Source organism: Choloepus didactylus, chromosome 6 (assembly GCF_015220235.1).
Source record: "Choloepus didactylus isolate mChoDid1 chromosome 6, mChoDid1.pri, whole genome shotgun sequence".
In the NCBI taxonomy this organism is placed as follows: domain Eukaryota; kingdom Metazoa; phylum Chordata; class Mammalia; order Pilosa; family Megalonychidae; genus Choloepus; species Choloepus didactylus.
In genome coordinates, this window is record NC_051312.1 from 111,596,144 (window position 1) to 111,622,346 (window position 26,203).

General features: G+C 34.9%; 2 protein-coding genes across 4 annotated transcripts in view; one reads left to right on the forward strand and one right to left on the reverse strand.

Annotated features, from left to right (window-relative positions):
- Window positions 1-12,358, forward strand: part of CEP57 (centrosomal protein 57) — a gene marked incomplete at its 5' end in the record, with an annotated part of 42,595 nt that extends 30,237 nt beyond the window's left edge. The window contains 5 exons of the mRNA XM_037839781.1: window positions 456-563; window positions 1,080-1,157; window positions 6,744-6,985; window positions 7,576-7,720; window positions 9,397-12,358. Coding sequence (XP_037695709.1) covers window positions 456-563; window positions 1,080-1,157; window positions 6,744-6,985; window positions 7,576-7,720; window positions 9,397-9,630 — 807 coding nt within the window. The remainder of the gene's footprint in view (window positions 1-455; window positions 564-1,079; window positions 1,158-6,743; window positions 6,986-7,575; window positions 7,721-9,396) is intronic.
- Window positions 12,359-14,013: 1,655 nt separating this feature from the next.
- Window positions 14,014-26,203, reverse strand: part of MTMR2 (myotubularin related protein 2) — a 143,365-nt gene continuing 131,175 nt past the window's right edge. For all 3 annotated transcript variants that reach the window (XM_037841180.1, XM_037841181.1, XM_037841182.1), the window contains 5 exons: window positions 24,231-24,437; window positions 21,047-21,139; window positions 17,996-18,109; window positions 16,043-16,219; window positions 14,014-15,323 (listed from right to left, as the gene is read on the reverse strand). In XM_037841180.1, the coding sequence (XP_037697108.1) occupies window positions 15,162-15,323; window positions 16,043-16,219; window positions 17,996-18,109; window positions 21,047-21,139; window positions 24,231-24,437 (753 nt within the window). In that variant the 3' untranslated portion in view covers window positions 14,014-15,161. The remainder of the gene's footprint in view (window positions 15,324-16,042; window positions 16,220-17,995; window positions 18,110-21,046; window positions 21,140-24,230; window positions 24,438-26,203) is intronic.

Consider the following 26,203-nt stretch of genomic DNA (forward strand, 5'->3'; position numbering starts at 1 on the left):
AATTACTTTTAAATTAGTGTAGAGTTACTAAACTTCTGAAGAAAAGGTATTAAAAAAAATTCACTGACCTACTTTCCAATTCTTTTGGATGTTAATTTCCAGTTTATTTTTCTTATATTGTAAGTGCATGAGTGTTTTAAAAATGAAGAAATGTATTTTGCTGTCTGGCTGCTTTGTGCTTGGCACTGTGGTAAATGCCGTTTGTGAAAAGAAGAAAATACTAAGACATCAGTTTGGAGTTACAGCACAGCAATTCAAGATGAAATAAAAGACTGGTGTATTGATTTTAAATAGTTGACAAAGGTTGACAGATCAGTTCAAGACATACACAGCTGTGATGTGTTTTGCACTCAGATATTACTGGTTTTTGCTGGCTTTTTACATGGCAAATCTCGGGTTTGAATGGAAGCTTTTATTTCTACATCATTAACTTTAAGCTCTCCTGTTTTTTCTAGTTGCAGACTGGTCTAGAAACAAATAGACTTATCTTAGAAGATAAGGTATCTCCATATGTTCCCAGTGCAAGAAAAATTAAAAAAAAGAAGTCAAAGCCACCAGAAAAGGTATGAAAACAGAGACCCAAATAAGTCAATATGTGGATTATTGCTTGATTATAATTTATGTAAAAACACTTTTAAACTGTGTGGTACTAAAATGATGGGAAAGTAGAACACTTTCATTCTCAGTTTCTTCATTAGATAAATGGGGATAAATATTACCTACTTCTAAATTTTACCCTGATAGTGATATAATATATTTTGAAACTACAAAGCACTGCACAAATATTAGTATTATTATTCAGTATTCCAATTAATTACCTTTTGCTCTTAAATATTTTTTATGAATATGTATATTTTTTCTCTCCTTAAAATGCAAGTGTTTCTTTGTCAGATGCCATTTTTTCTTTCCTAGCGTTTCTTAGATAGTACTGAATACATGTTGATAAGAGTTGTTAGGCACTTGAGATCATAATGTCAATATTGATAAGACAAGAAGTGGCCCAGAAGTAAGCTGAATTTTCAGGTTAGTCATATATAGTCAGCTTTTATCAACATGTAATTGTTTTTGTTTCCTTTCAGAGAGGTTCTAGGAACTATTTTCCTGTACAGCCACATTATAGACTATGCTTGGGTGATATGCCATTTGTAGCTGGAAAGGTGAGTAGATAGAATGTTGGATATTTTTGTAGAACTTAGATCTTTGAATTCAATCTACTTATCTGCCTGTATGCTTGTAAATGGTGGAAACATTTTCCTGCTTCCTTTACCAGTGTGGATCATACTGATTTAAGAATGAGAATGAGGTAGGGGGAGATTTTATGGGTCAGAGGGATCAGGGAGGGACACTTTACATTAGCTAGTATATGTGGAAGAGGAGGAGCCATGAACAAAAGCAGACACCCTGGTTTGGAGAAGGTGTGGTTGCCAATAGACGTCAAGGAAATAAATAGTATAGTTGTAGCATTGGACTTTTAGTATCAATCTTGATGATTTAGTTGGATGATTGATATAATATCTTATTTGTCCTCACATCCAGATCACTTCTAGAACTCTTTCTCCAAGAAGCAGCCATGCAGAGACTTAAATCTTATGTTCCTTTAACGCTTAATATAGAGATACTTTTTTCAAATACCAGCAAATATTGAGTGAGTTCTAATAAATTCTTAACTCTGTGTTAGTTTATACTACTTTTACATGAACTGTTTTGCTGTTGGTTTTATCTATAGATGCCCTTCAAATCCCACTTGATTGTGAGCTTGATAGGCTTGGGGAGTAGATGTTCTTTTGAATTTTTATTTTGTTTATTTGTTTTTTATATTTATTTATTTTAAACCAACAATAAGCCTTCAGTAAAAGCTTGGGGAATGAACCATTTCCTAGCTTTTCCTCTGTTCTTTGTAGATATGTAAGGCAGAAATTACTTAAAAGTATTCCATTGTCTCTATGCTCTGTTTTGCCCTAACTTTAATCTCTTTTTGGATATTCGACCATCTTTTGACCTGTGCTACTTCCTTTATCTCTTTCTCTTACTGAGCTGTCTCTTTTGCTTTATCATAAAGTCTTTGGGCTGGGTGAGAAACAGGTTAACTCCTGTGGTTCTCAAAGGCTGGTCAGTTGCATCAGAATCACTGAGTACGCATGCATTTTGAAAAAGCATATTACCAAGTTGCATCAGAATCACTGAGCACACATGCATTTTGAAAAAGCATATTACCAAGCCCCACCACAAACCTACTGAATCAGAATTCTGTGGGTATGGGACACAAAAAGTACTTTTAACGTGTTTCATAGTCTCAGTTTAATGTGGGACCCATTTAGATAGTACAGTTCTCCACACAGTGTTTTCATTACATAACATCCAGATTGATGGTCATCTACTGTGTTTGAATACATCTACTGATGAGCCCTCACACACTTCAAACAGCTCATCACATTTCTGGACAGCTTTATTTGAAACTTCTTCCTTAGTAAACTGAAATCTACCGCTTCATAAATTCTACTCATTGGTCTTTTTCTGCCTTCAGTGATCTTCACAGAACAAATTAACCCTTGTCTACAGGAAAACATAAAAATTTTTTAAGATAGCCTTATCTTATCACCTCCTTATTCTGTCCTAGGTCATAAATATCTCCTTTTTCTTCACATCAAGGGTTGTGACTTTTGAGTTTCTTTACCACCTCATAAGTCTGTTCCCTGTCTAAACTGAATGTAGTTCTCTAAGCATAATCTGACTAGCATAAACTAGGTCTTTGTCATTGTTCTAGATAGTCTGTTAATTCAGCTTGGCATCATGTTAATGTTAGGGGCGGCAGCCGCATCATCTGTTTCACCCATTAACTCTAGAGTTAACTGAAGAAACTTTGCTTCAGCCTATGTGAGTAATCAGAGGGGTCCTTTGTGGAGTTGATTTGCTTTTTGTTGTCTGTCCTTAGTACAGAATTTTTAATTAAATGAAATTTACGGGAATAGATTCACCCTGTCCCTTATAGAACCTAGTTCAATCTTCCATTATCCCCAAATATGATTCTCTATCTTTGATTATTGTCATGAAAGTCATGGATAGGTTGAACAGGACAGGTTCGAAGACAGGGCTTTTCAACCTGATCTCTCCCTTTGTAGCTACTGGTTGTTCATTTGTACTCTAGGAAGGACTATTCAACCAGCTAAGAATGTGCAGTCACCTAGCTGAGTGTTTTTCAAGTTATTTATTATGAAGGACTAGTTTTTACTTTTAATTCCACTTTGATAGATCAGGGCATTTGTAAAATGCAGTAAAAATGATTTACTAGAAAAATGAAATTAAAAAGGCATGAAATATGAGTCCCACTTTTTTTATTATTAAATTTAATAATAAATTTAATAATAATATTAAATTATGGTAATAAATATCAGAAAACAACAGAAAAAAGAATTTCAAAAACTATACGTTGCCTACATAAACAGTTAATATGGTGGATCAATATTGCGTGTTATGAGTGAAACAGTGATCTTCAAGATTAAACACATTTTCACCCTTGAAATAAACACCACGTTTATCAACATTTAAAACTGTTAATGAGACCCATTACTTTGGTTTTTGCTAATTAAGATTGTAGGTGACAATGCTACTTAAAAGGGAGAATGTATACCACTACTGTGTAATTATAATTGGATTTATCTTTTGATTAAAAAAAATGGATTAACTTTTATTTTGACATGTTTATAGATTCACAGAAAGTTAAAAACAATAATACAGAAAGATCCCAGGTACCTTTCACCTGGTTTTCTCCCAATGATAACATCTTTCATAACTATAATACAATATCAAAACCACGAAATTGACATTGGCCCAATCCACAGGCTTCATTCAGATTTCTCTAGTTTTACAAGCACTTGTGTGTCTGTATGTGTAGTTCTGTCCAGTTTTGTTATGTGTAGATTTGTGACTATTATACCACATTGTCTCAATTTAAATGTTGTCATTTGAAGAATTTATATAAAGGGATTCAGGCAGTAAGTGACCCTTTTAGATTGACATTTTTACCCAGCATAATGCCCTTGAAATCCATCAGGTTGTTGTGTATCTTTAGTTCTTTTCTTTTTATTGCTGAATAGTATTCTATGAATAGTTTGTCTTAACCATTTACCCATTGAAGGACATTCAGGTTGTTTCCAATTTTTGGTTTTTACCAGTAAAACAGGTATGCAAATTTATATACAGGTTTTTGTGTGGATATAAATTTCCATTTCTCTGGACTAAGTATCCAGGCATGCAGCTACTGGATTATATGGTAAATGTATGTTTTATTTTTTAGGTAACTGCCAAATTGTTTTCCAGAATGTCGGTACCATTTTACATTCCCACCAGTAATGTTTGAGATATCTACTTTCTCTGCATCCTTTCCAGCATTTGGTATTATCATTTTTTATTTTAGCTGCTCTGATAGGTTTCCAGTGATATCTCACAGAGGTTTTAATTTGCATTTCCCTAATGGCTAATGATGTTTTGGGCAAATGTCTGTTTTATGTCTCTTGTCCATTTCTTAATTTGATTGTTGCATTTATAATGTTGTTTTGAGATTGCTTTATATAGTCTAGATGTGAGTCATTTATCAGATAGGTGGCTCTCAAATATTTTCTCCCAGCCTATAAGCTTATCTTTTCATCTTCTTTAGTCTTTCAGAGGCAGAAGTCTTCACTTTGATGAAATCTAGTTGGTTGTTGGATGGTTTTTTGTTCTCTTTTGTTTTGCTTTTATGGATTGTGCTTTTGATGTCATTAAGAATTCTTTGCCTAGACCTAAGTCCTGACAAGTTTCTCCTATGTTCTCTTCTAAAAATTTTAAAGTCTTACAGTTTTCATTTAAATCTATGATCCATTCATATCTACAAAAAATCTTGCTGAAATCTTGATAGGAATTGTGATAAAGCTGTGGATCAGTTTGGGGAGATTGACATCCTTGTGGAGTCAGTCTTCCAGCCTATGAACTTGTTATGTCATTTATTTAGATTGTCTTTGGTTTCTTTCATCAGTGTTTTGCAGTTGTCAGTGTACAAGTCCTGAACCTGTTTTTATTAGATTTATGCCCAAGTATTCTATTTTTTTTTGATTGTAAATGGTATTGAATTTTTAACTCTGGTTTCTACAGGATTGTTAGTATATAAAAGTACGCTTGGTTTTTGTATGTTTATCTTCTATCTTGCGACTAGGCTAAATTCACTTAGTCTTAGGAATTGTTTTATGGATTTCTTGGACAATTTTATTTCTTCCTTTAAATTTGTATGCCTTTTATTTCCTTTCTTGGCTTACTGTGTTGGCTAGAATTTCTGGTACCATTCTAAGAGTGCCTTTTTACTAGCCTTAAGGGAATAGCTTTTGGTCTTTCATCTTAGGTATGATATTAGCTGCAGATTTTTTGTCCATGCTTTTTAACTTGAAATTTCCTTCTGTTCCCTAGTTTGCTGAATGTTTATACCTTGAAGGGTGTTGAATTTTGACAGATGCTTTTCCTTCATCAAATGATAGGATCATATGATGTTTCTTCTTTATGTGTTGATGTGTTGGATTACATTGATTTTTGAATGTTGAACCAGCCTTGCATACCTGGAATAAACCCTACTTAGATGTGGTATGTAATTCTTTTTATATCTTGCTGGATTCGGTTTGCTACCTAACAATAGAAACTAAGATAAGAACAACATCTGATTAGCACAGTGGTTTCCAAATCTGGCTGCTCAGAATCAACTAGTGGACTTAAAAATACACATTTCCTAGTCCTAATCCCACATGGATTAAGTTTGGACTGTTGCCTTGGAATCTGCATTTTAAACATGCTGTGTAGATGATGCTTCTGGAGCCATGTCAGCCCAGCCACCTGTTTGTAAACTGGAATAGTACATTGAGAATGTTGCTTAGTATTCAAAACAAAAACAAAAAAAAATCTGAGAATGCTGCCAGGGTTTTCCTCTTTATATTGCTTATGTAATAAAACATGTAGTTAGTGCTTCCTATTAGTCAAGGATAGAGAAATGAATAATGGTTCCTACTTACACCGATTAATAGGTGAAGTAGATATGGAAATAAAATTGCAATATCATGTGATAAATGGTATAATAGAGATATGCAGAAACTGCTATAGGTGAACTGAGAAGACACCAGTTAATCGCCAGGAAGTTTTAAGGAACCCTTTAAAATGATACATTTGAACTGAGTTTTAAAGAATGATGTAAAAGTTGCCACACAAAACAAATGGTATGTGCTGCAAGTATGGTTTGTCCTAATAATAAAAATTAATAGGAGATGATAGGATATGAGACCAGAGAATGTAGGTTGCAGTTCAATAATATAGGGCTAAGGAGTTTGAACATTATAGTCAGTAGGTTTACATCAGAGGATTTCAAATAGAACACCATGATCCGAATCGTATTTTAGGAGATGAACTGATAGTCATATGGAGTTAGAGACAGATGAGATTGGGAGCAGAGAGACTATTGGGTTATTCTTCCTTTGGCCAGTAGAAATGAGTGCATAAATCAGGTGACTGACAATAGTGTGGAGAGTAAGAGGTGGAGTTTTGAGATATTTGGGAGGTCAAATTGATGAGGCTTAGTAATTGACTGACTGTAGACAAGGACATTTACATTGTAGTTTCAGGGAGGGGTGGTGGAGAAATTCTTTATACCCAGGTTAGGAATGGGAAAAGAAAACAGATTTAGAGGATATAGCTTCAATTGCATCTTGCTTTTATGGTTTTTCTCTGAATAGTCCACCAGTCCTAGCCATGCGGTGGTAGCCAATGTTCAGCATGTCTTGCATCTAATGAAGCAACACAGTAAAGCCTTGTGCAACGATCGCGTAGTCAACAATGTTCCTTTGGCAAAGCAAGCATCTTCACGAAGTGCTAAAAGTAAGAAGCTGCCAGTAACACCTCCCTCCTCCAGCAGTATTAATGAAGAGTTGTCAGAAGTCTTGCAGACTTTACAGGATGAATTTGGGCAGATGAGCTTGTGAGTTCTGGTTTTTGTGTTTTTAATTATACTTAGTTCTAAACCCAGGTTATTTTTTATTTCTTGGTGACTTTATTAATCCTACTTTTTGTTTGTTCAGCAAATAGTTGTTGAGCACAGTCTTTGCACCAGGCTCTGAACAAGTTGTTGGGATTTTAACAAATAGAACTGAATATGCGTGAAACCTCTCCCTTTTTCTGATACTGTTAAATGTTTTGAATACCAAAGCTGACATTTAAGTGTTGTTTCCATGTTTGGGAACTTGAGTTTAGCTCAACTTAACTGATAAGTTATGATGTGAGTGTTTAAAGAACAAGATCCTTTTAGACTTTCTGTACAATAGTCTAGAGGGGAAAGGAGGACTATAAATGATTAGCTCTTTGAAATTAAGAACTCTTTCCATTTATTTCTAGTGCCTTTCTTAATTTTTAAACTATCACTGATCATTTGATAATTTGTTGCTCAGTTATGAAACAAGTTTAGTCATGTTTTAATGTACAGAGTTGTAGCCCTATGGTGAGTAAGATATAGTGGACTTAACTGTGAAATTAGGGAAACTTAATCAAGTCTCACCTTTGCTTTGTGTATAGTGATCACCAGCAGCTATCAAAACTTATTCAGGAATCACCAACTGTTGAACTGAAAGAGGACTTAGAGTGTGAACTGGAAGCATTAGTGGGAAGGATGGAGGCAAAAGCCAATCAAATAACTAAAGTTCGAAAATATCAAGCCCAGGTAACTCATTTTTTCCTTCACTCAAGTTTCTGAAAATTAAAAAAATAAACTTGACTTCCCAATATGTTTACAATATCATCCAACTCATATATCATAGCTAGGGAGCTACAGGAGTTAGTTCTTTCCTGAAGACACTAAATTAATTCATTATTAAGAATTGGTGTTGAGCAAGCTAGAAACGACAATCTCAGATATATTTTTGAAGTACTGAATATATTTAATATTCATATCTCTTATCACATGAATACACTTCCATGATTAATTTAAATGGTTCTAGGTTTGCCCAAGTCTTTAAAAAGACCACCTAGAAATACTTAATTTCTAAAGGAATATCAGATGGGGAAAAAACTTTATACTAATTACTAATTATGTTAAATAAATAAAACTTTATTTAGTGTCTACTAAGTGCAATGGGAAATAACACTCAAGGGTTTTTATCAGGGGAGTAACAACCATTCATGTACTTATGAGAACACTGTGACTGCTGGAGCTGGGAAGGATGAGTCTGGGAGACCAGCTAAGCACTACACTAACCTCAGTTAGATAGAGGCAGTGGTCCTGTGGGCCCAAACAGTGACTATAGTCTTAAAGAGAAGTGGACAGATTAGAGGTACGTTTACAAGTAGAAGTATCAGGGCTCCTTGTTCCTTGATATGAAGGGAGAGGGGTTTGAAGGATGGTTGCAGAAGAGGTTTGGCTGCAATTTATTGATTGGTTGCCATGTCATAGGCACAATGCTGAGTGTCTTGAGAATGTTATCTTACTTAATTCTTACGGAAGCCTTGCGACGTGGTTGTATTGTTCTCATTTGCTAGATGAGGAAACTGGTTTGAGTTTCCAGAGAAGTAGGCATATCCTCAGTGAAATTAAGCGATTTGCTAGCTCACTGGTAGAACTGGGATACAAACTTGAGTCTTTCCAACACCAAAGCCTGGGCTTTTAAGCACCTTTTCCAAAATTCATGGGAAAAAAAAAAAAATTACAGGCAAATGATTCCTGTAGGAATAATGCTATAATTTGTTTCTTGTACCTTAGCCTTTATTCTGATGGAATACCAACATGCCAGTAGCCATTCAGCTAAAGTAAAAATAGAACTTGCTATTTTAAATTATTCTAAAAATAATGGTAATAGAATAAGAATGTTAAATCCTTTATAACATTAATATATTTACTACTTCATCTCTTTATGAATGAGACATGCTTCTTTGCCTGTTCAGACTAATTTCTAGAATGCCTTTCTCCTCTCTTATTAAATCCTTCCTATTCTTCAGTTTCCTGTGTCAAATTTTTTTGCCTCTTCCATGAGACCTTTTCCCAACCTCTTCCTTCTCATTCACCCTCCTCTGCACTTTGGCAACACTACGTAACAGCAGAATTGATGCATTTACTTTTGCTTACTTCTTTGTATATCATTATATGTTTTAAGTACTTGGAAGGCAGACAGTAAGTATTTTTGTAATGCCCCACAGATTCTTATACAGATTGGTACCCCCCTCCCCCCACCCAATTTTTTTTTTAGTATTAAATGACTAGTACAGATTTTTGAAGCCTTTAAAAAATACCTAGAGGATATTATTGGAGTTTTAGTTAATATGAGAACTAAAGGTATTGGTTGTCAGAAGAGAATATTTTCATTAATCTCTCCTTTTTTTCCCTGCCTTGGTTATTTGGTGTAGCTAGAGAAACAGAAGACAGAGAAGCAAAAAAAGGAATCAAGAGCCACCAAAAAGCCTCTTGATGAAGAAGGAAACAGCAGCAGCCGTTCTTCTGGAACCACAGGGACCACAAATAAGAAGGACTTTGCCAAACTGAGACCTGGAGAAAAAAGCAAGAAAAATCTTCAGTTATTGAAGGACATGCAAACCATACAGAATTCATTGCAAAGCAATAGTTTGTGTTGGGATTACTGACTGGTACCAGCTCATAAATTTTATTCAGATAATCTGTACCTCATCAATTGGATGTTGACAGTTTATTTTCCAGGTCTCATAGTCTCGGCTGTTGGAATTAATTAGTAACAGGTGTTAAGGGGCTCAAGTTTTATAAAGAGGCTTCTTGTGTTAGGAGGTAAGAGTTAAACCATTTAAATGGAAGCCAGGGGATTTTTAAAGGCTGAGAAGCCATACATACTCTGCTTCTTTGTTTGAGATTGATTTGCTTTACTGATATATTGCACTTTGTAAACAAATTACCAATTTTTTTCCTTGTGGTTGTGATTTTTTAAAATAGTTTCATATATCTAAATTTAAATTATCAAAATGTGAGGCTGTCCCATAGGAAGTGTTTGCTTGAAAAGTCTCATTTTTAAATCTTTCCCTGGCGTGAAGTGCCCATTTTCCTTTTCCAATACACCATTAAATATACTTTATTTTGGCTGTTGGTGGAGGTTTTCTATATTTAAATATTTATACATGGTTAAGAGGATTCAAGTCCTCCAATGGTATCTTCTCAGTTGCTAAGTAAAAAGAACTCATTTCCTTCTCAACATTTACCCTCCCTATTGTTTTGGTTTTTTTTAATCCAAACATTGATCATTATTAAATACACTTGTATTGCTTTTTAATCCATTGTTACAAGAAAAAAAAAAAAAGACACAATCTTTTAAATCAGCTACCTGTAAAAATTATGTATGAATTTTAATTTTTAGTTAAAAGTATAAACAAATTGTTAATGAAGTAAATGAGATTTTGGAATAAAGTGAGAATGGGAGGGCAAGGGGGTGTTGTGTACAGCATATACATTTCCTATTATTTAAGTAATACCTGTTTGTAATCATGCTATTCAAACAAGGCATTATGGGTTTTAATCCTGAAACTTAAGGAATCCCTTGGATATTTTATTTACAGTATGGGTGCAGCATTAACTGTACACACACAATTGTGTTAATAATGTAAATCATAAATCTGAATAGATCAATAGATGTTAACTTTTTATAAATTTGCCACTGAACTTTAATAAAGCAGTTTGTTTTAAGGAAACATTGAAACTTTCCTTAACAGCCTGTTAACAAAGGCTTCATTTGTTGTACTCTTCAAAAAAAGGCATTTCCAAATATGACATTAACACATACTGAGAAACAAGAATATATTGATATTTAGTACATCATTTACTTTCCATTCTCGTGCTTATATAGACACTAAGCCCAAAGAGAATCTCAAAGCATGTGATAAAATACGGAGTGCTAGTGAACATGATCACATATTAAAGGAATTCCTTTTTATGCTTCCCCTGGAATTGAGAACATAGATTGAAGCACATGGAGTTCTAGGATTATCTAGACAGCCAGCATGAATTGTAGTGGCTCTCTGGACACTAGGTTTCTCAGGCCTCTTATCAAATTAATTTTCTACAGTTGGCGTTCTTAATTTGGGGTATTTGTGAATCTCTTGAAATTTTATGTAACCTGTTGCTTACCTGTGTAATTTTCTGATAACCATGTCTGTAGCATCATCAGATTGATGAGACCCAAGGAAGGTAAGAATTACTCATCTGATGACATCGCAAGTTTGTCTTGTGTCTCAACCACTATGACAATTATTAAACTTTTACCTCCTTATTCATTTGAGTTTCAGGTTATAACACTGTATAACTATCACTTGAATTGTAGCGGCTGCAAGTCCTCATTAGAAGAGGGGCTTAATGGTTGTGAAATCCACCCCATCCTTCAGCTAAGATTCAAACTGAAATACCCACTGCAGCTTTTGACACCTTCTGGTAAGAAAAAAAAAATACTGCTTCAGTTTCTGTATCTCAGATTTATAGCCAAAGAATAGTTACATTGTCATCCATTCATTTTTGTTGTAGCAGAGCTTTACTGCCAGGCATTTCAAACACACACTTGTATCTTCGTATGTGTAAGATGCTCACGTGGATACCAAACTGAGAAGGAAAGGTATGTTTATAGGCTTGGTAGTAAACATGTGAATTGTTTATTTCAATACAGATGTGATGAATGTAGTAGTAATAGTGTCTGCACATTGCTGTGAGAGCTCAGAGGAAGAAGGGGAAGCATGTGGAGAGGAGTGTGGATAAATCAAGGATAACTTCCTGGGGAAAGAGGAGATGGTGTCTAAACTTTAAAGACAAGGAGCCACAAGGAAGAACTTTGTTCCAGGGAGATAAGATAGAGTGAACAAAAGCAGGGAGGTGGGAAATTGTGAATAGCTGAGTAAGTAGTATTACATAAAAGTTGAGGTACACAGAGAATAGAGGGGTTGGCAGAAACCAGGTCACAGGAAGCTAAGAAGCTTGGACTTGATACTACAGGTCTTTAAACTTTGTGCCTCTGATGAAAAAGAAGAAAGTGTACCTGACAACCAATATTTATAGATGTATATATGCAGGCATACCTCGTTTTATTGCGCTTCACAGAAAATTGGGTTTTTACAAGTTGGAGGTTTGTGGCAATCCTGCGTCGAGCAAGTCTGTTGGTGCCATTTTTCAAACAGCATGTGCTCACTTTGTGTCTCTGCATCACATTTTGATAATTCTTGCAATATTTCAAAGTTTTTCATGATAATATCTGTTACGGTGATGTGATCAATAATCGTTGATGTTACTGTTGTAATTGTTTTGGGGCACTATGAACTGTGGACATATAAGATGGTGAACTTAATAAACGTGTGTGTTTTGACTGCCCACCAAATGGCCATTCTCTGTCTCTCTCCTTCTCCTCAGGCCTCCCTATGCTAAACAATATTGAAATTAGGCCAGTTACTAGCCCTACAATGGCCTCTAAGTGTTCAAGTGAAAATAGGAGTCTTCCTAAGGCTGTAGCTGCCATAGATAGTGATTCCTCTGATGGATCTGGGCAAAGCCAATAGAAAGCCTTCTGGAAAGGATTCACCATTTCAGGTACCATTAAGAACATTTGTGATTCATGGGAACAGGTAAAAATACTAACCTTAACAGAAGTTTGGAAGAAATGGATTCTAGTGGATGACTTAGGGCTTCAAGATTTCAGTGGAGAAAGCAGCTGCAGATTTGGTGGAAAATAGCAAGAGAATTAGAAGTGGAGCCTGAAGATGTGACTGAATTGCTGCAATCTCAGGATAACACTTTAATGGAAGAGGAGTTCCTTCTTAGGGGATGAGCAAAGAGAGTGGTTTCTTGAGATGGAATCTACTCCTGGTGTTGAAATGACAACAAAGAATTTAGAAGATGATGTCAATGTAGTTGATAAAGCAGTGGTAGGATTTGAAAGGATTGACTCCAGCTTTGAAAGAAGTTCTGTGGGCAAAATGCCATCAAACAAAATTGCATTTTCAGAGAAATCTTTTCACAACAGGATGAGTCAACCAATGTTGCAGACTTCATTGTTGTCTTCTTTTAAGAAATTGCCACAGCCACCCCAACCTTCAACAACCATCACCTTGATCAGTCAGCAGCCATCAACATCAACGCAAGACCCTCCAACAGCAAAAAGATTATAACTCATTGAAGGCTCAGATGATGATTAGTATTTTTTAGCAAAAAAATATTTTTTTAATTAAGGTACATACATTGTATTTTTTTTTTAGACATAATGCTTTTGCACACTTAATAGACTACAGTATGGTATAAAATATAACTTTCATATGCAATGGGAAACTAAAAAAAACTTGTGTGACTTGCTTTATTGGGGGGTGATCTGAAACCAAACAAATACAGGTGTGTACTTGTATATTATAAAACATCGTTGCCAAACCAAATACTAGTTTTGTTTATGTAAATAAATATATAAAGAATGCTAATATTGCCCCCACTCCACCTGTACCAAAGCACTACTTTAAATATTCGAGTGTATGTACCCAGTGCTGGAGACTTCGCTATAGAAGGTAAAAAGGAGTCATTGGAAGTTTTAAGCAGAGAGGTGATGGATTTGCACTTCGATAGTCCTGGCCTTCGAACAGAATTTGAAGTGCGTATGAAGGTATTGAGAGAAACTTTAAATTCTGTGGAGTTGGGTTTTCATTTTCTCTATTATCTTGACTTTTGGAATCAGAACAAGATGATAAGGTTTTAAATGAGGACAGTGGTGGAATGGAAAAGAAAGAATGTGTGAAATACTCTAAATACTCAATTTTTTTGACAAAAAAAAATTTTATACCAATTTTGCTAGTATTTACTGTACTATTAGAAGTAGACATTGCAAGACCATGAGCAGGGTTAGGGTTCAAATGATAGTATTTTTTCACTTGTTAATTGGAGGAAAATACATGCAAATTGAGTATTTTCTTTTGGATGGAGTGCCAAAGACAGCTCTTTGCAAAGGAAAGGTAAGGCAAACAACTTGTGATAAAAGTTTTAAAAAGTCAGTTGAAATTTTCTTTTAATTAAAGATCCAAGGGACAAGAAGCTCTTTTAGTACATTATATATGGCTCTTTAATATAGAGTAAAATAGACATCAGGGAGTCAAATGTTTATACTAGTGCCAAGCTCTTACTGTAACAGAAAAACAGTGAAGCAAGATTTTCTTTACTGACATTGAGACTGTAATACATCTTCACATGCAAAAAGGTTCTTTGGTAGACTTAGTCATTTAGTGGAATTAAAGAATTTGCCAAAGGGAATAGTAGTAAAATATTTCATGTAATACAAGAGTATAGTACTTTTTCTCACCATAAGCTATTTATACAGACTTAAGGGGGAAATCAATTCTAGTAAAATTTTTAAATATTGCCTCAAAACTTACATTTTTCCTGCCCACAGAAGTTAAATGGTGAGTAGATGAATTTTTAAAAATATCTTTCACGATGTTTCTGATAGTTGGGTAAATGGAAGCTAATCTGAAGGATGTGGACAGAATTCCTGAAACTACTGGACAGCTACCAATATCCCCCCTCATCCCAGTACCTCACCTCTACTTCTATAAGGCATCATTTTTGAAAGGTATCTAATACATCTTAAGTATATCAATACAGCAATAGTTTTTAACCACTGTATGAAAAATGTGCATGTTGTAAGTGATCAAAGTAAGTGAATTACAATATAATAGAAAACCCCATTGGGGGAAGGGGAGTGTACCACAAGGCCCAAGCTACACAATCTCAGTGTTGATAGTGTTGATTTGGTTTTAACACAGTGATTCTATTCCCTTGTTAATGAGCTCTGTCCTTTCTAAGTGATTTGTTGTTCAGTTTTACCAGATGCCAAAATTTCTAAGACAGTATTTTTCTTTTAAAAAACTTGTTCCCACTGTTCCCACTGCAGGTACAGAAAAGAAGCATTTTTAATATCCTTTGGGTGCCTTATAAGATTAGTGTTATATAATTATGTATGGGATTATTTCACGTAAGCCACCTGCACTGCTACAGTTCTAAACATAGCCTAGAGAGATTTAAAATAAATAGTGACTGAACTTTCTCTCACAGATGGGTGCTAACTTGAGAATACTTTTACTCATAAAGCTGCCATTGTATTCAAGAGTTCGTAGCAATGGTAATCTATTTAATAGTCCTTTCATACAACAGTTTGAACAGGAGTGACACACTGTGCAGGAGAACTGGCTCTTTCTGACGATGAAGTTGATCTGTTGGAAATCTCTCTCTGTAGTTCTTCAACTTTTTTTTGAAGCTCTGCTCGTTTAGCAAGAAGTTCTTTGTATCTGTTGTGAATGGGCTCCTACAAGAGCAAAAGATCATACAATTATTCAGTTAGTTAGGCAATCCTGAACAAATCTGAAATCAAATCATTCTGGTATAGTTCATTCCCTAAATGTTGCAGATGTTTCGGTGTGTGCTTTTTAAGCTATGGGGCCCAATCCCACCTTTCCTATGCATCAGTGGAAGTTAAATTCAGTGACTTACAGACTCTGTTGAGACCAATGTATATTTTATGGGTGTTCCCAATGTCCCCAGGTATCTCCAGAGAAGGCAGGTATTAAAATCGGAATTGGTACTTTGCCAAATACAATAAACAACAAGACAGTTTTAAAAGCTGATACTCAAAGTTGTACACTGTTTACTTTTAAACACCTCCAGTAAATATTCTACAACATATTTCAAAATGGACCTGAACTGTGGTAGCCTTTGAACTCTGCTGAAGCAAATTTCTCCAACATGTTAAAGTGACAAGACCTCTAGAAGTTATCTCACCCAGCACCTTCATTTAAGAGATAAAATAGAGATTTGTCCAAGTCATGTAAGTAAAGTCAGGATAAAAACTCAGTATACCGATTATCGCTGTGTAGATGCTTTTTCTACTATATGATTTAAATTATAATGGGTAGAGGGGAAAGTTTTGAATATGCACGTATCAATTTTCCAGTTGCTTTAAAGGGTACAAACAATTTATAAAGTTACATTTAATGAAACCTCCCATTGTATATTGGAAGAATATACCTGTGGCTTCATCCGTGGATTCCATCTTATGTAATACCCCACCCAGAGCTCTAGGTGGCGCATGCTGGCTACTGGATAAAGGACATGATTGGAATAGCTCCCATAGAGAGGATTAGTGAAGTCTTCAAGCTGACTATTTATGTAAGACCACAGTGACACAGTCCTTTTGGGAAGATTCTGTAATAAAAAATAGATGAAGATTTTCTACCACACAAGTTATTTTTAATCTCTTTAGAGGGAAGGACCTTTGCACTTTAGTAATAGCCCTGCTTACACTAAAATCAGAATATTGGAAAACATTCTGCAGTTCCTCAAAAAGTTAGACATATAGGTACCATATGACCTAATTCCACTCCTAATTTTATGTCCAAAAGAACTGAAAACACTAACACAAACTTGTATCATAGCAGCACTATTTATAATAGTCAAAAGGTAGAAATAACCCAAATATCCATCAGTTGATGAGAGCATTAACTGATATATCTATAAAAAGGAATGAAATACTGATACATACTACAATATGGGTGAATCTTGAAAACAGTATGTTACATTTAAAAAGACAAAAAGGCCACATAGTGTGCAATTCTATTTATATGAAATGTACAGAAGAGGCAAACCCAGACAGACAAAGTAGGTTACTGTTTGCCAGAGGCTGGGGGGAAGAGGAGAATGGGGAGTGACTACTAATGGTTATAGGGTTTCTTTCAGGGGATAGGGTGGTGGTGGTGGTGATGAAAATGTCCTGACATTAGTGTTAATGGTTATATAACTCTGAATATACTAAAAACCCTAACTGTAAACTTTTAAAAAAGTAATTTTTATGGTATGTAACTATATCAAAAAAAATTTAGAATTCAGGATGTAGCAAATTCCATTAGTGTTCTCAAAGGATGAAAGTATCTTTGCTATTATATAACATTCAATAAAGCATTAGTGCCTACTGTGCACAAAATGAAAGCACCTTAGCTAGTTATCTAACATTTAATAAATTATTGCATATAAGATATGTGCATACTGAAAATACACTAGTGAATAAAAAAATTTAATACCTACCTTCAAGGAGTTCATAGTCTAGGGCACATTTAATACATGGCAGTTACTTGTATTCTGTATGGTTTCATTTATTTTATCTTTACAATATAAGTACTACCATTCCTGTTTTAAAGAGGCAGAAATTAACTTGCCCAAGGTTTGTAAATAAAGTGACAGATCCAAGATTTCAGCCCAAGTAGCCTTCCTCCCTACTATGTTTTTCAGACAAATATAAAATAGCTCATTCATATATCCACATTTTTTAAAATGAAAATTGATCCCTGGAGGGAGACAACAATCAAGCTGATTGAGTAAGCTGTCTATACATAAACAGATGTATTTTGAGGAAGATGGAAGTAAACATGAAATGTAATCCTTATAGCATCACTCCCTAATACATACCAACCACTTAATAGTCATATCTCTGAGAAGTGGGAAAATGGAAAAGTGTACTTTTCTTAATATTTTTTTACACTATTATAATTTTAAAAAAAATCTTGACCTAAAATATCCCATTTAAATGCAGAATGTGTTTTGGGATTTCAGCTGCTCATTTATTCATTCAAATATATATTTTCTGCTAATTAGCTATTTCTCTGCACCTGCTTTGAAGGATGTCCATCCTGCAAGGTGCTCCTAAGATTCCACATATTAAATTCTCTTCAGCAGACACTATTTGTGCCACCCATGAACTCAGCTGACAGCTAACTGGCACCTTAAGCCTTATGACAGAGACACTTTAACATAGATCAGTTTCAGATGTATGGAAGGAAGTAGTCACATTAGAGCACATAAAATAAAATACAGCAAGAAAATTATCCAAAAAAACAACTCTTCAGTTGAAACCCAACACAAAATGCATTCTACTAGGAAAAAGCGTGTGGTGCGGGTGGACAGAAAGGAACATGGCTCATATTTTACCTCTTTTCCTCTCTGCTGTTCACTGTTGCAGAGGAATGTTCCAAATAAACAGCTATATAGGTGGTCCAAAATGGTAATGAGAAAATACTCATTGAATTCAAATGCTGTAGGAAACTGCAAATTGAACACCACAAAAACACAAAATTCAGACATTTTTTTTCAAGTATACCCATCCCTGTACATGGGTAGATCCTTTGTGTAGTTTTTAAAGTTAAGTTAAATGATATTCAAACATATTTCTAAGGCATTACTGCATTATTTGCTTGGTCTTCTGTTCAAAATCACTTTACCACTGAAGAACTATTTTCTCCCTGAGTCTTCTCACATGGGGCAATAGTATGAATGGTTTGCTGTTTCTGTACCTTCTATCTGTTAGCCCTGAACTTGCAGGGTGTGGAATGTGGACCTAGACAACTGTGGCAACTCTGGTCTTTCTTTGCCAAAGATGACCAAAAACAACACAGTATGATTTTTCCTTAAACTTTCAAGAACATAGTTTTGTTTTCAGGATTTACACAAAAAATAATGTTTCCAGAAAATGTCAGCAGTGCCTCAAAATATCCAAGGCAGATATGCAGCATTAACAAGTTAACTTATTACTCTTTTCAAGGACTATCCAGTCAAACTGGACAGAATCCCTCTGTAATCTAGTGTTTTGACAGCAACTTTCTAACAAAAAGGAAATTCACCCTCTTTTTTAACCCAAGGCACAACTTGATTGGATGTCTTAATTTTACACAAACAGTACAATTTTGGTGGACTCTTGAAAGGTAAGAATTACACAGTCCGGAAAGGTAAAGTTTAGTTTAATTTCCAAATATTAGATGGACAGGATGGATTATTCAAAAGCTTCTATGGAAGAGTGAATTAAAGGGCTGTGAAAAGGAATTCCAGTAATTTTTGGATTGTAGATTGGGGAAATGAACAGTTTTCATTTCTTAGAAAGATCCCAACCCAACAGAGGAGAAAAATAGCGTGCTGCATGCAGAAGGGCTAGAGATGAAAAAAATTTGCCTTGGAATTTTTATAAATTTTAGGAAGCTATAGGCAGGGTGAAGTGGCAAACTTCCCTCCTCAAATAAGAAAGGATAACTACTGTGCCTTGAATAATAATTTTTGTGGCTGTGAAGCTAAATGAAGCAGGCAATCAAGCATATGCCAACAAAAAGCCAATTAATTTTAAGAAAATAACTGATCCCATTCATTGACTTAAAAATAAATCCCATTTGCTATATTTGTTACATACTCTTAACAGTCTGCATTTCTTAGACAAATACAAATGCATATTGACTTACTAAATATCCATCTAAAGGAGCTAAGCCTGAGATTAGTTTTTTGTCTTTTCTTCTTGGCAAAACTAGTAGCTCAGTTGTAAAGAAACCTCTTCATCAGTGGGTGTTTCCTCACACTTAAACTAAAATTGTAAACCACTAACTGTTGCTGTTGCTTTTTTTTTTGTTTTTAAAATCCTGAGCAGAAGAGGAATGTTTTGTTCTCTCTGCACACTTAAAACCTGAAGAGCCCTTCAAAGGCTTCCCAAAGGCATGAATGAAGGGATGGACAGGAGTAGGAGGATTGGCGTAAAACTGGCTAATTACAACATAATTGGTTCCATTTTGACAAATGTGTTATTTAAGTCTGTACTAGCATACATTATTTATAAAGCTGATTGCTGCTAATAAGTTTTATGAGTAATATGTTCTATGTTCAGAAAAAACAAAGAAAAACATAACATTATAGTGATCAGTCTTTATTTTACTTCTAGTTATCTTAAGTTCTATCAAGCAATTTAAACTGATTTTCTATTTAGTAATACAGACTTAAAATTAGGATTAAAAAAACAATATGGTAATGATCAAAGGTGGATCCTATTGTTTTTGGTCACACACACCCCCACCCCCCCAAAAATTCAGAGGGGCCAGTGTAGCTGATATATAGGCTCAAAGGCAGTTAATTCCAAAGGAAAAACTCCATCCTACTCCAAAAAGTAGTAAACACTATTAAGCTAATTACGTATCATTCCCACTACACCCCCCTAAACCCCACACACACCAGGGGCCTAATTTATAGAAAAAACTGAACTGTATTTGTTAAAATACCAGCCTCCTCATATTGTGAACATATTTACTACATTATTTCATTTAACCTATTCAGCAGGACTCAGAATAATCCACCGAGGGTAAACAACAACAAAAAAGAACTATAACAGATATATCACACTTTGAGGAGCAACATTTTCTTTTAATGAACTAGTGTCTTATTTTATTGAAGCAAAATGTAGTCCTAAGGCCAGGATGAGCCAGCAATCGTCCTACTTTACATTCATGTGACAGTATTAAAAATAAATCAGACCTCCAGTTGAGAATATATATAATTAAGTCACATGCCAACGAGCAGCATCCAACTTTTGGGTTTTGAGGTGACTTTTCTTGAGTAGCGGCAAGTCATATTTTTCAGACACTGACCTCTTGCCTCATTAGTGAATAACCCCATAAGCCAAGTATTTTTCAAGCTCTTCTGGTGTCTTTCCAAAAGACTAAGTCCATTTACATTAACGTTGCAAATACATCAATTAGAAAATTGATATAAAGTCTAAAAAACATAATAGCTCTCTCATTGCCTAATAACAGGAACTGAATCTATTCCATACCTTCCTTGTCACAATTTCCATTTAAACACATTTCCCTCCTAAAATGATTTTTTTATGCTTGAGTTACCTAGACTATTTCTCTACCTCCTTAGCATTCTGTGTATAGATGAGCTCCTAAAGCTGATACGTTGCCATTATTTAACGTTAATTGTTCAAAACAAAGGCTATTGCAAATGCCATGCAGGTTGAAGTGCTAATGCAGTAAAATTATCAATACTACCTCCCAGATAATGACCTTTAACTTAATTCATATTGTGGCAATAAATAATAGCACTATCACCTAGAAACCCTATAAGAATTTCCATTTTATATGAAGTGTAAGATAAAAGTGAACAAATTTCCCAACTTGGACTGTAAAGCTTGAAGGACATATGTTAGAATATATACCCCAGATAAGTTACCTGTCTTGTCATTTGCCAGACACAGTCAATGAACTGAAGGAAAACAGGCGATCTGTCTGCGTCTGCATGATTCTTATCTCCATGGCCAACTCTCTGAAGCAAAGACAGTGAAATATTACATGAACTTTGTGGAATTTCCCTTTCTTAAAAAACTAATTTTTATTTTCCAATGAAAGTAGCATTTGCTCAATTAAAAAAAAAATTCAGAAAAGCTTTTAAAAGCAAGCCAAAAAAGTAAAAATCACCCTTGATCCTATCAGGCAGAAATCTCTGTTAACATCTTGATGTACAAAGTGCCAGATTTTTTTGACATGAGCTGTTTATAGCAGAAATTACCACTATGCTTAATAAATGAAGCCTGGATCCTAACATGTTGATAATGGAGAATAGGAGCAATTAGACCTAAGAGGCTAGATATTTGTCCTGGAGATATGATTTGCAGAACTATGCCAGTGTACAGAGGGGACCTCATCCTACCTTAACTCCATAGTGTCTTTATTAGGAGGAACATTTGCACAAACCTTTCGAGACCTTTAAAGAATCTTGATGTCAGCCCTCCAAGTATGCTGTGACCCACTTTTCTCAGGTCTTTCTACTCTGAGGACCTTTGTCCCAGATGTCTAAAATAAGGGAATGTCCTCTCAGTTCAAGGAACCCTGCAGCCCTTATCCTAAAACAGTGATTCTAAAAGTGTGGTCCGTGGATTTCAAGGGGTAGCGGGGAGGCAGGGGCGAGGACTATGAGGTCAAGACTATTTCCATAATAAGACATTATTTGACTTTTTCAGTATATTGACACTTGCATTAAGGGTGCAAAAGTGATGGACAAAACTTCTGGTGCCTTAGTATGAATGAAGCAAGGTAGTTATCAAACTGCACTAAGAGATACTGTATTTTGCCCTACCACTGCCCTGCAGTGGGTGGGGAAAAACCCACTTTTTTCACAGAACATCATTTTTACTTGACATATTATGGCAGACACTTTTTTTAAATCAACAAAGTGAACCTGTCATTTCAAGGAAAAAATGGTAATATCTAGGCTTTTGAGTAAAAATTGCCACCATCAGCTTGACAAATACTTCAAGACTTGCCTGATAAAATCAGTGCTGACATTAACCAATGTGATTCTATGATATTGTATAATGAAAAGTCAGCTTTTCAAAGTATGTAACTCAGTGAGCCAGTATTTTCTAAATAACCAATACATGCATGGGTAAAAAATCTATTCAAATTGCAAGACAGACTAATGGAATTTAATGGAAAAAATACAAAAAAATTCATTGATTTGGTTTCAGATTTCACATTAGAACTAGCCTCTAAGAAACCACCACATGCCATGTTTTGTTATAGTATCAAAGAAGAATATCCATAATTATCTGAAAAAAAATGTTAAAATACTTTGGCTTTGATTCCTACATTTCTCTGTGTGGTCAGATTTTCTTTATATACGTCAAACAACAAAACATACCATGACAGACTGAATGCAGAAGCAGATAAGAAAGTTCAGCTATCTTCTATTAAGCCAAAAATTAAAGAAACTAAAAAAAGGTATAACAATGCCATTCTTTTTAAATTTTCTTTTTGTTTTGGAAAATAGTTACTTTTCATTAAAATATTATGTTAACATATAGGTTTGTTACTTTAACATTTAAAATTTTTCTTTAATTGCTAATATGGCAAATATTGACAGAAATAAACTATATAAAGTTCTTTCAGGTGAAAGGAGTATGAAGGGGTCCTGAAAAAAAGTTTGAGAATCATGGCCCTACGTTACCCATATGAGCATAATCTTATGAAAGGATGTCCTTGACATGTTAACATTCTGCTTTTAGATAACAACTGGGGGGGGGGGGGAATTAGCAATTTTGGGAGTCCACAGCAACTTCAAACAATCAAATTGTTTTGACCACGTTATATAAACGTGTAACTTTGGCCGACTAAAACTTCTTTCTTTGAAGTAAGGGGATTTTTAATGGTCTTTTCATAAGTACACTTTGCAATGCACTGAAAAACGTGAACCCTCAGAATAGATATCACAGATGCCCAATTTTATTTAACAGTACAAGTTCAAAAGAGTATACCAACTTTTAAGTGCCTGTTCTTCTCAGTAGTTTATGAACATTGCTGGTATGCCCCAGTAACTACTGGATACTGAAGCTTAACATTAGAGACAGCATCTGGGCAAACATCTTTCAGAAAGTCTTTCAGCCATTCTGGGGAAATGCCTGTCTGGAACCCAAGCACTTGGTAGCTTCAAGGCCTATGACAGTCTGGCTGCCCTCTATACAATTCTCTAAACCCACCCCTCCCTCAAGTCTACTCTTGCCATGCTCATCTCCACCCTTTTTGTTCACTATGTTCCTCTTAACTGGGAAAATGTTCCTACTCCTCCCTCTCACAATTCTGTAATTAAAATTAACATATGGGCAATATGCACATGAGAAGACCGAGCCCATATGAGTACTACTCCCAAATTTTCTGATTCCAAATTTAGTGTTTTATCTACTACTGAGCTTGGCAGAAGCACAGCTGAAAACCATGCGAACATATTTTTAATTAAAATCTCCATGAATCCAAAGTTTGATTTAACAAAGAAGCAATGCAAAAGTGTGTATCTTTTAAAAGGGATATATAATAGCCTGTTCCTCTATTTAAGAAACTGTGGTTAGGTTCTGTGTACCACACTTATAAAAAACCATGAACAACGGCCATAGGACAATGGGGGTGATAAGGGTTAGTATAAGAAATTATTTAAAAAAAAGAAAATGTTTAGCATGAAGAACTGAAAACTGGGTGACATGGGCTACAGCTACTTTCAAATACTGTTAAGTCTACAGGAAAGGCAGAAGTGCCTTGTACAATTCCAGGACCATTTGTACTAATACGAACTGTCATTTGTAGGTAGAAAAACCCATGAAAGTATCTGAATGATAACTAATGTTTCCTGATAGAGATCACAGAAGAGGTTGGGTCAGAAGCCTGACAAATTGCCAACCCCAGCTCAAGACTGTAGAGTTATAGTAGAATATCCTAATGCTTTCCAAAGCAAAGTTCTCTTGAGAAGTTTACTCCCTTAGAATGAATGATCAGTTTTTAGATGAACACCTAATGAATAAAAGGCATTATTTTCACATGCCTTACATGAGATGTAGGTGAAACAAGAAGAGTCCATGTTCTTTACTCACTAGTTGAAATCGATGTCCAAAACTTAGCCATTCTTTCTCCACAAGGACTTCAAATCCTTGGATGGTTCTATAGTATCCATCCAACATGAGCATGGCCAGGGAAGTTAGCTGAGCTGTGCGGTCCCAACCATCACTGCAGTGTACTACCACAGACGTCTTCCCCGACTCTACCTTGTCAGCAATCCTAAGAGCCCCTGCAAGAATAAGCTGGAAAATATATTTTCTTAATGACATTAAAATAATAGAGATTTGTTAGGGCTAGATAGCTGTCTCAGTAACATGGGAAGAAAAAACATCTGTGTCTTCCTATAAAGAATTTTTGTAACTGGTAGATGTGTAAGTTTTGCTTTTAAAACTGAAAAAAAAAAAAAAAAACAAAACAAAACTTCAGTGCAAATCCTAATGAATTTGCACAAGGAAATATCCAAATGAAATGTATTTTGGTGCTAAACAAATTGACAATATGAATAAGAAAAAGGAAGAATTACATTCTAAAGATACATGTTTCTAACAATCTTCAAATATTCCAATATCATCTATTTAAAAATGTATGCCAATAGAATCCTTATTACTTAAAAAAAATGCTTACTTAGCAAATTAGAATGAAGTACCTAAAAGCAATAAAACTGAATCTCTTCTAAAATACTCTGTAGTATTTATGTTATTGTTCTAACCAAAGATTTTCATACAAGTCACATAGCACAGAGCAAGCATTGTAAATCATTAGTTACTTTGCTATAATACAGGTGTGCTTGAAAATTCATTAAATCAATATATAATTATGTCAATTTAACTGGAATCTGAAATAAGTTTAGCACTTAAGTACACACAGATTCTGCAAAATAACTTCCCCGAAACTGATCTTCAGTAAAACTAGACTGAAATTAGATTTTTTTTAAAATGGATGATAGTGTCCCATTCTCTGCAATGGCCAGATCATACTTAAAGATCCACAAATGTTGGTCAGAATTAAAGAAAATAGTTTACTGGGCTTGGAAAATTCTATTATAGCATCCCTTTGATCCTAACTGCAGGCATATTCTGGACATGGGTTACTCTGAAGCAAGCTCAACCTTGATTAATCTGTCATCTGTGAGCATTAAAAAAAAAAAAAAAAAAAAGTTGCCTGGGTCCCATTAGCCAGTGATCCCAATTCAGTATTTAAAACAAGTTCCACCCATGATTCAAATCATATCCAGAATTAAGAATCACTGACCCAAAGGCTCAGAAGAGTTCGAAAGTTAAGACTGACTAGGGAGAGTTATCTAAAGTGGTCACCATATGTAATTTACTCATTCATCAAACAGTATGGCATATGGCAATAAGCTCCATACAGGGTATAGGGAGTGCCAGTAGAACTGTCATTTTGTATAGAGTAGTTGGGAAGGGGCTTTCTAAGAAAGTGATGTTTGAGAAGATACCTGAAGAAAGTAAGTGGGTAAGCTTTGTGGATGTGACGATTGAGAGAGGAGGGAGTATTCCAGGCACAAACCTATCTCTTATAACTCTAGGGACACCTGATCTGTTATGGAGAGAACGTTCTACCTGCTAATGAAGTGACCTGGTGTTTTTATAAGGGAATACAGCAAATTACGTTAGTTCCAAATGAGGTAGCTACACATGATACACTTTGAAAGGCCACATGCACAACATGTTCTCAAATTGCTACATTTAAGCTTTGCTACATTCAATCTTCTAAGCTTCTGGAAGATAAACAGTAATAAAAATAGTCTAAGGTTATAATTCTCATTAGATCAGTTTGGCCTTCAATTTTTTCTGAATTTTAAAAGTTTTAATGTGAGTACAAGTTTGCTCCTTCCTAGCATGAAAGATCAAATTTAATATTATTTCATAATATTTATATATATGTTGGTTATATAAATCTATATTTTGATAAGTTATGTTACTGAAATTCAGACCATATCTGAAAACATGTATAGCTGTATGAACGGAAAGAACAGTTTGGTTTTCAA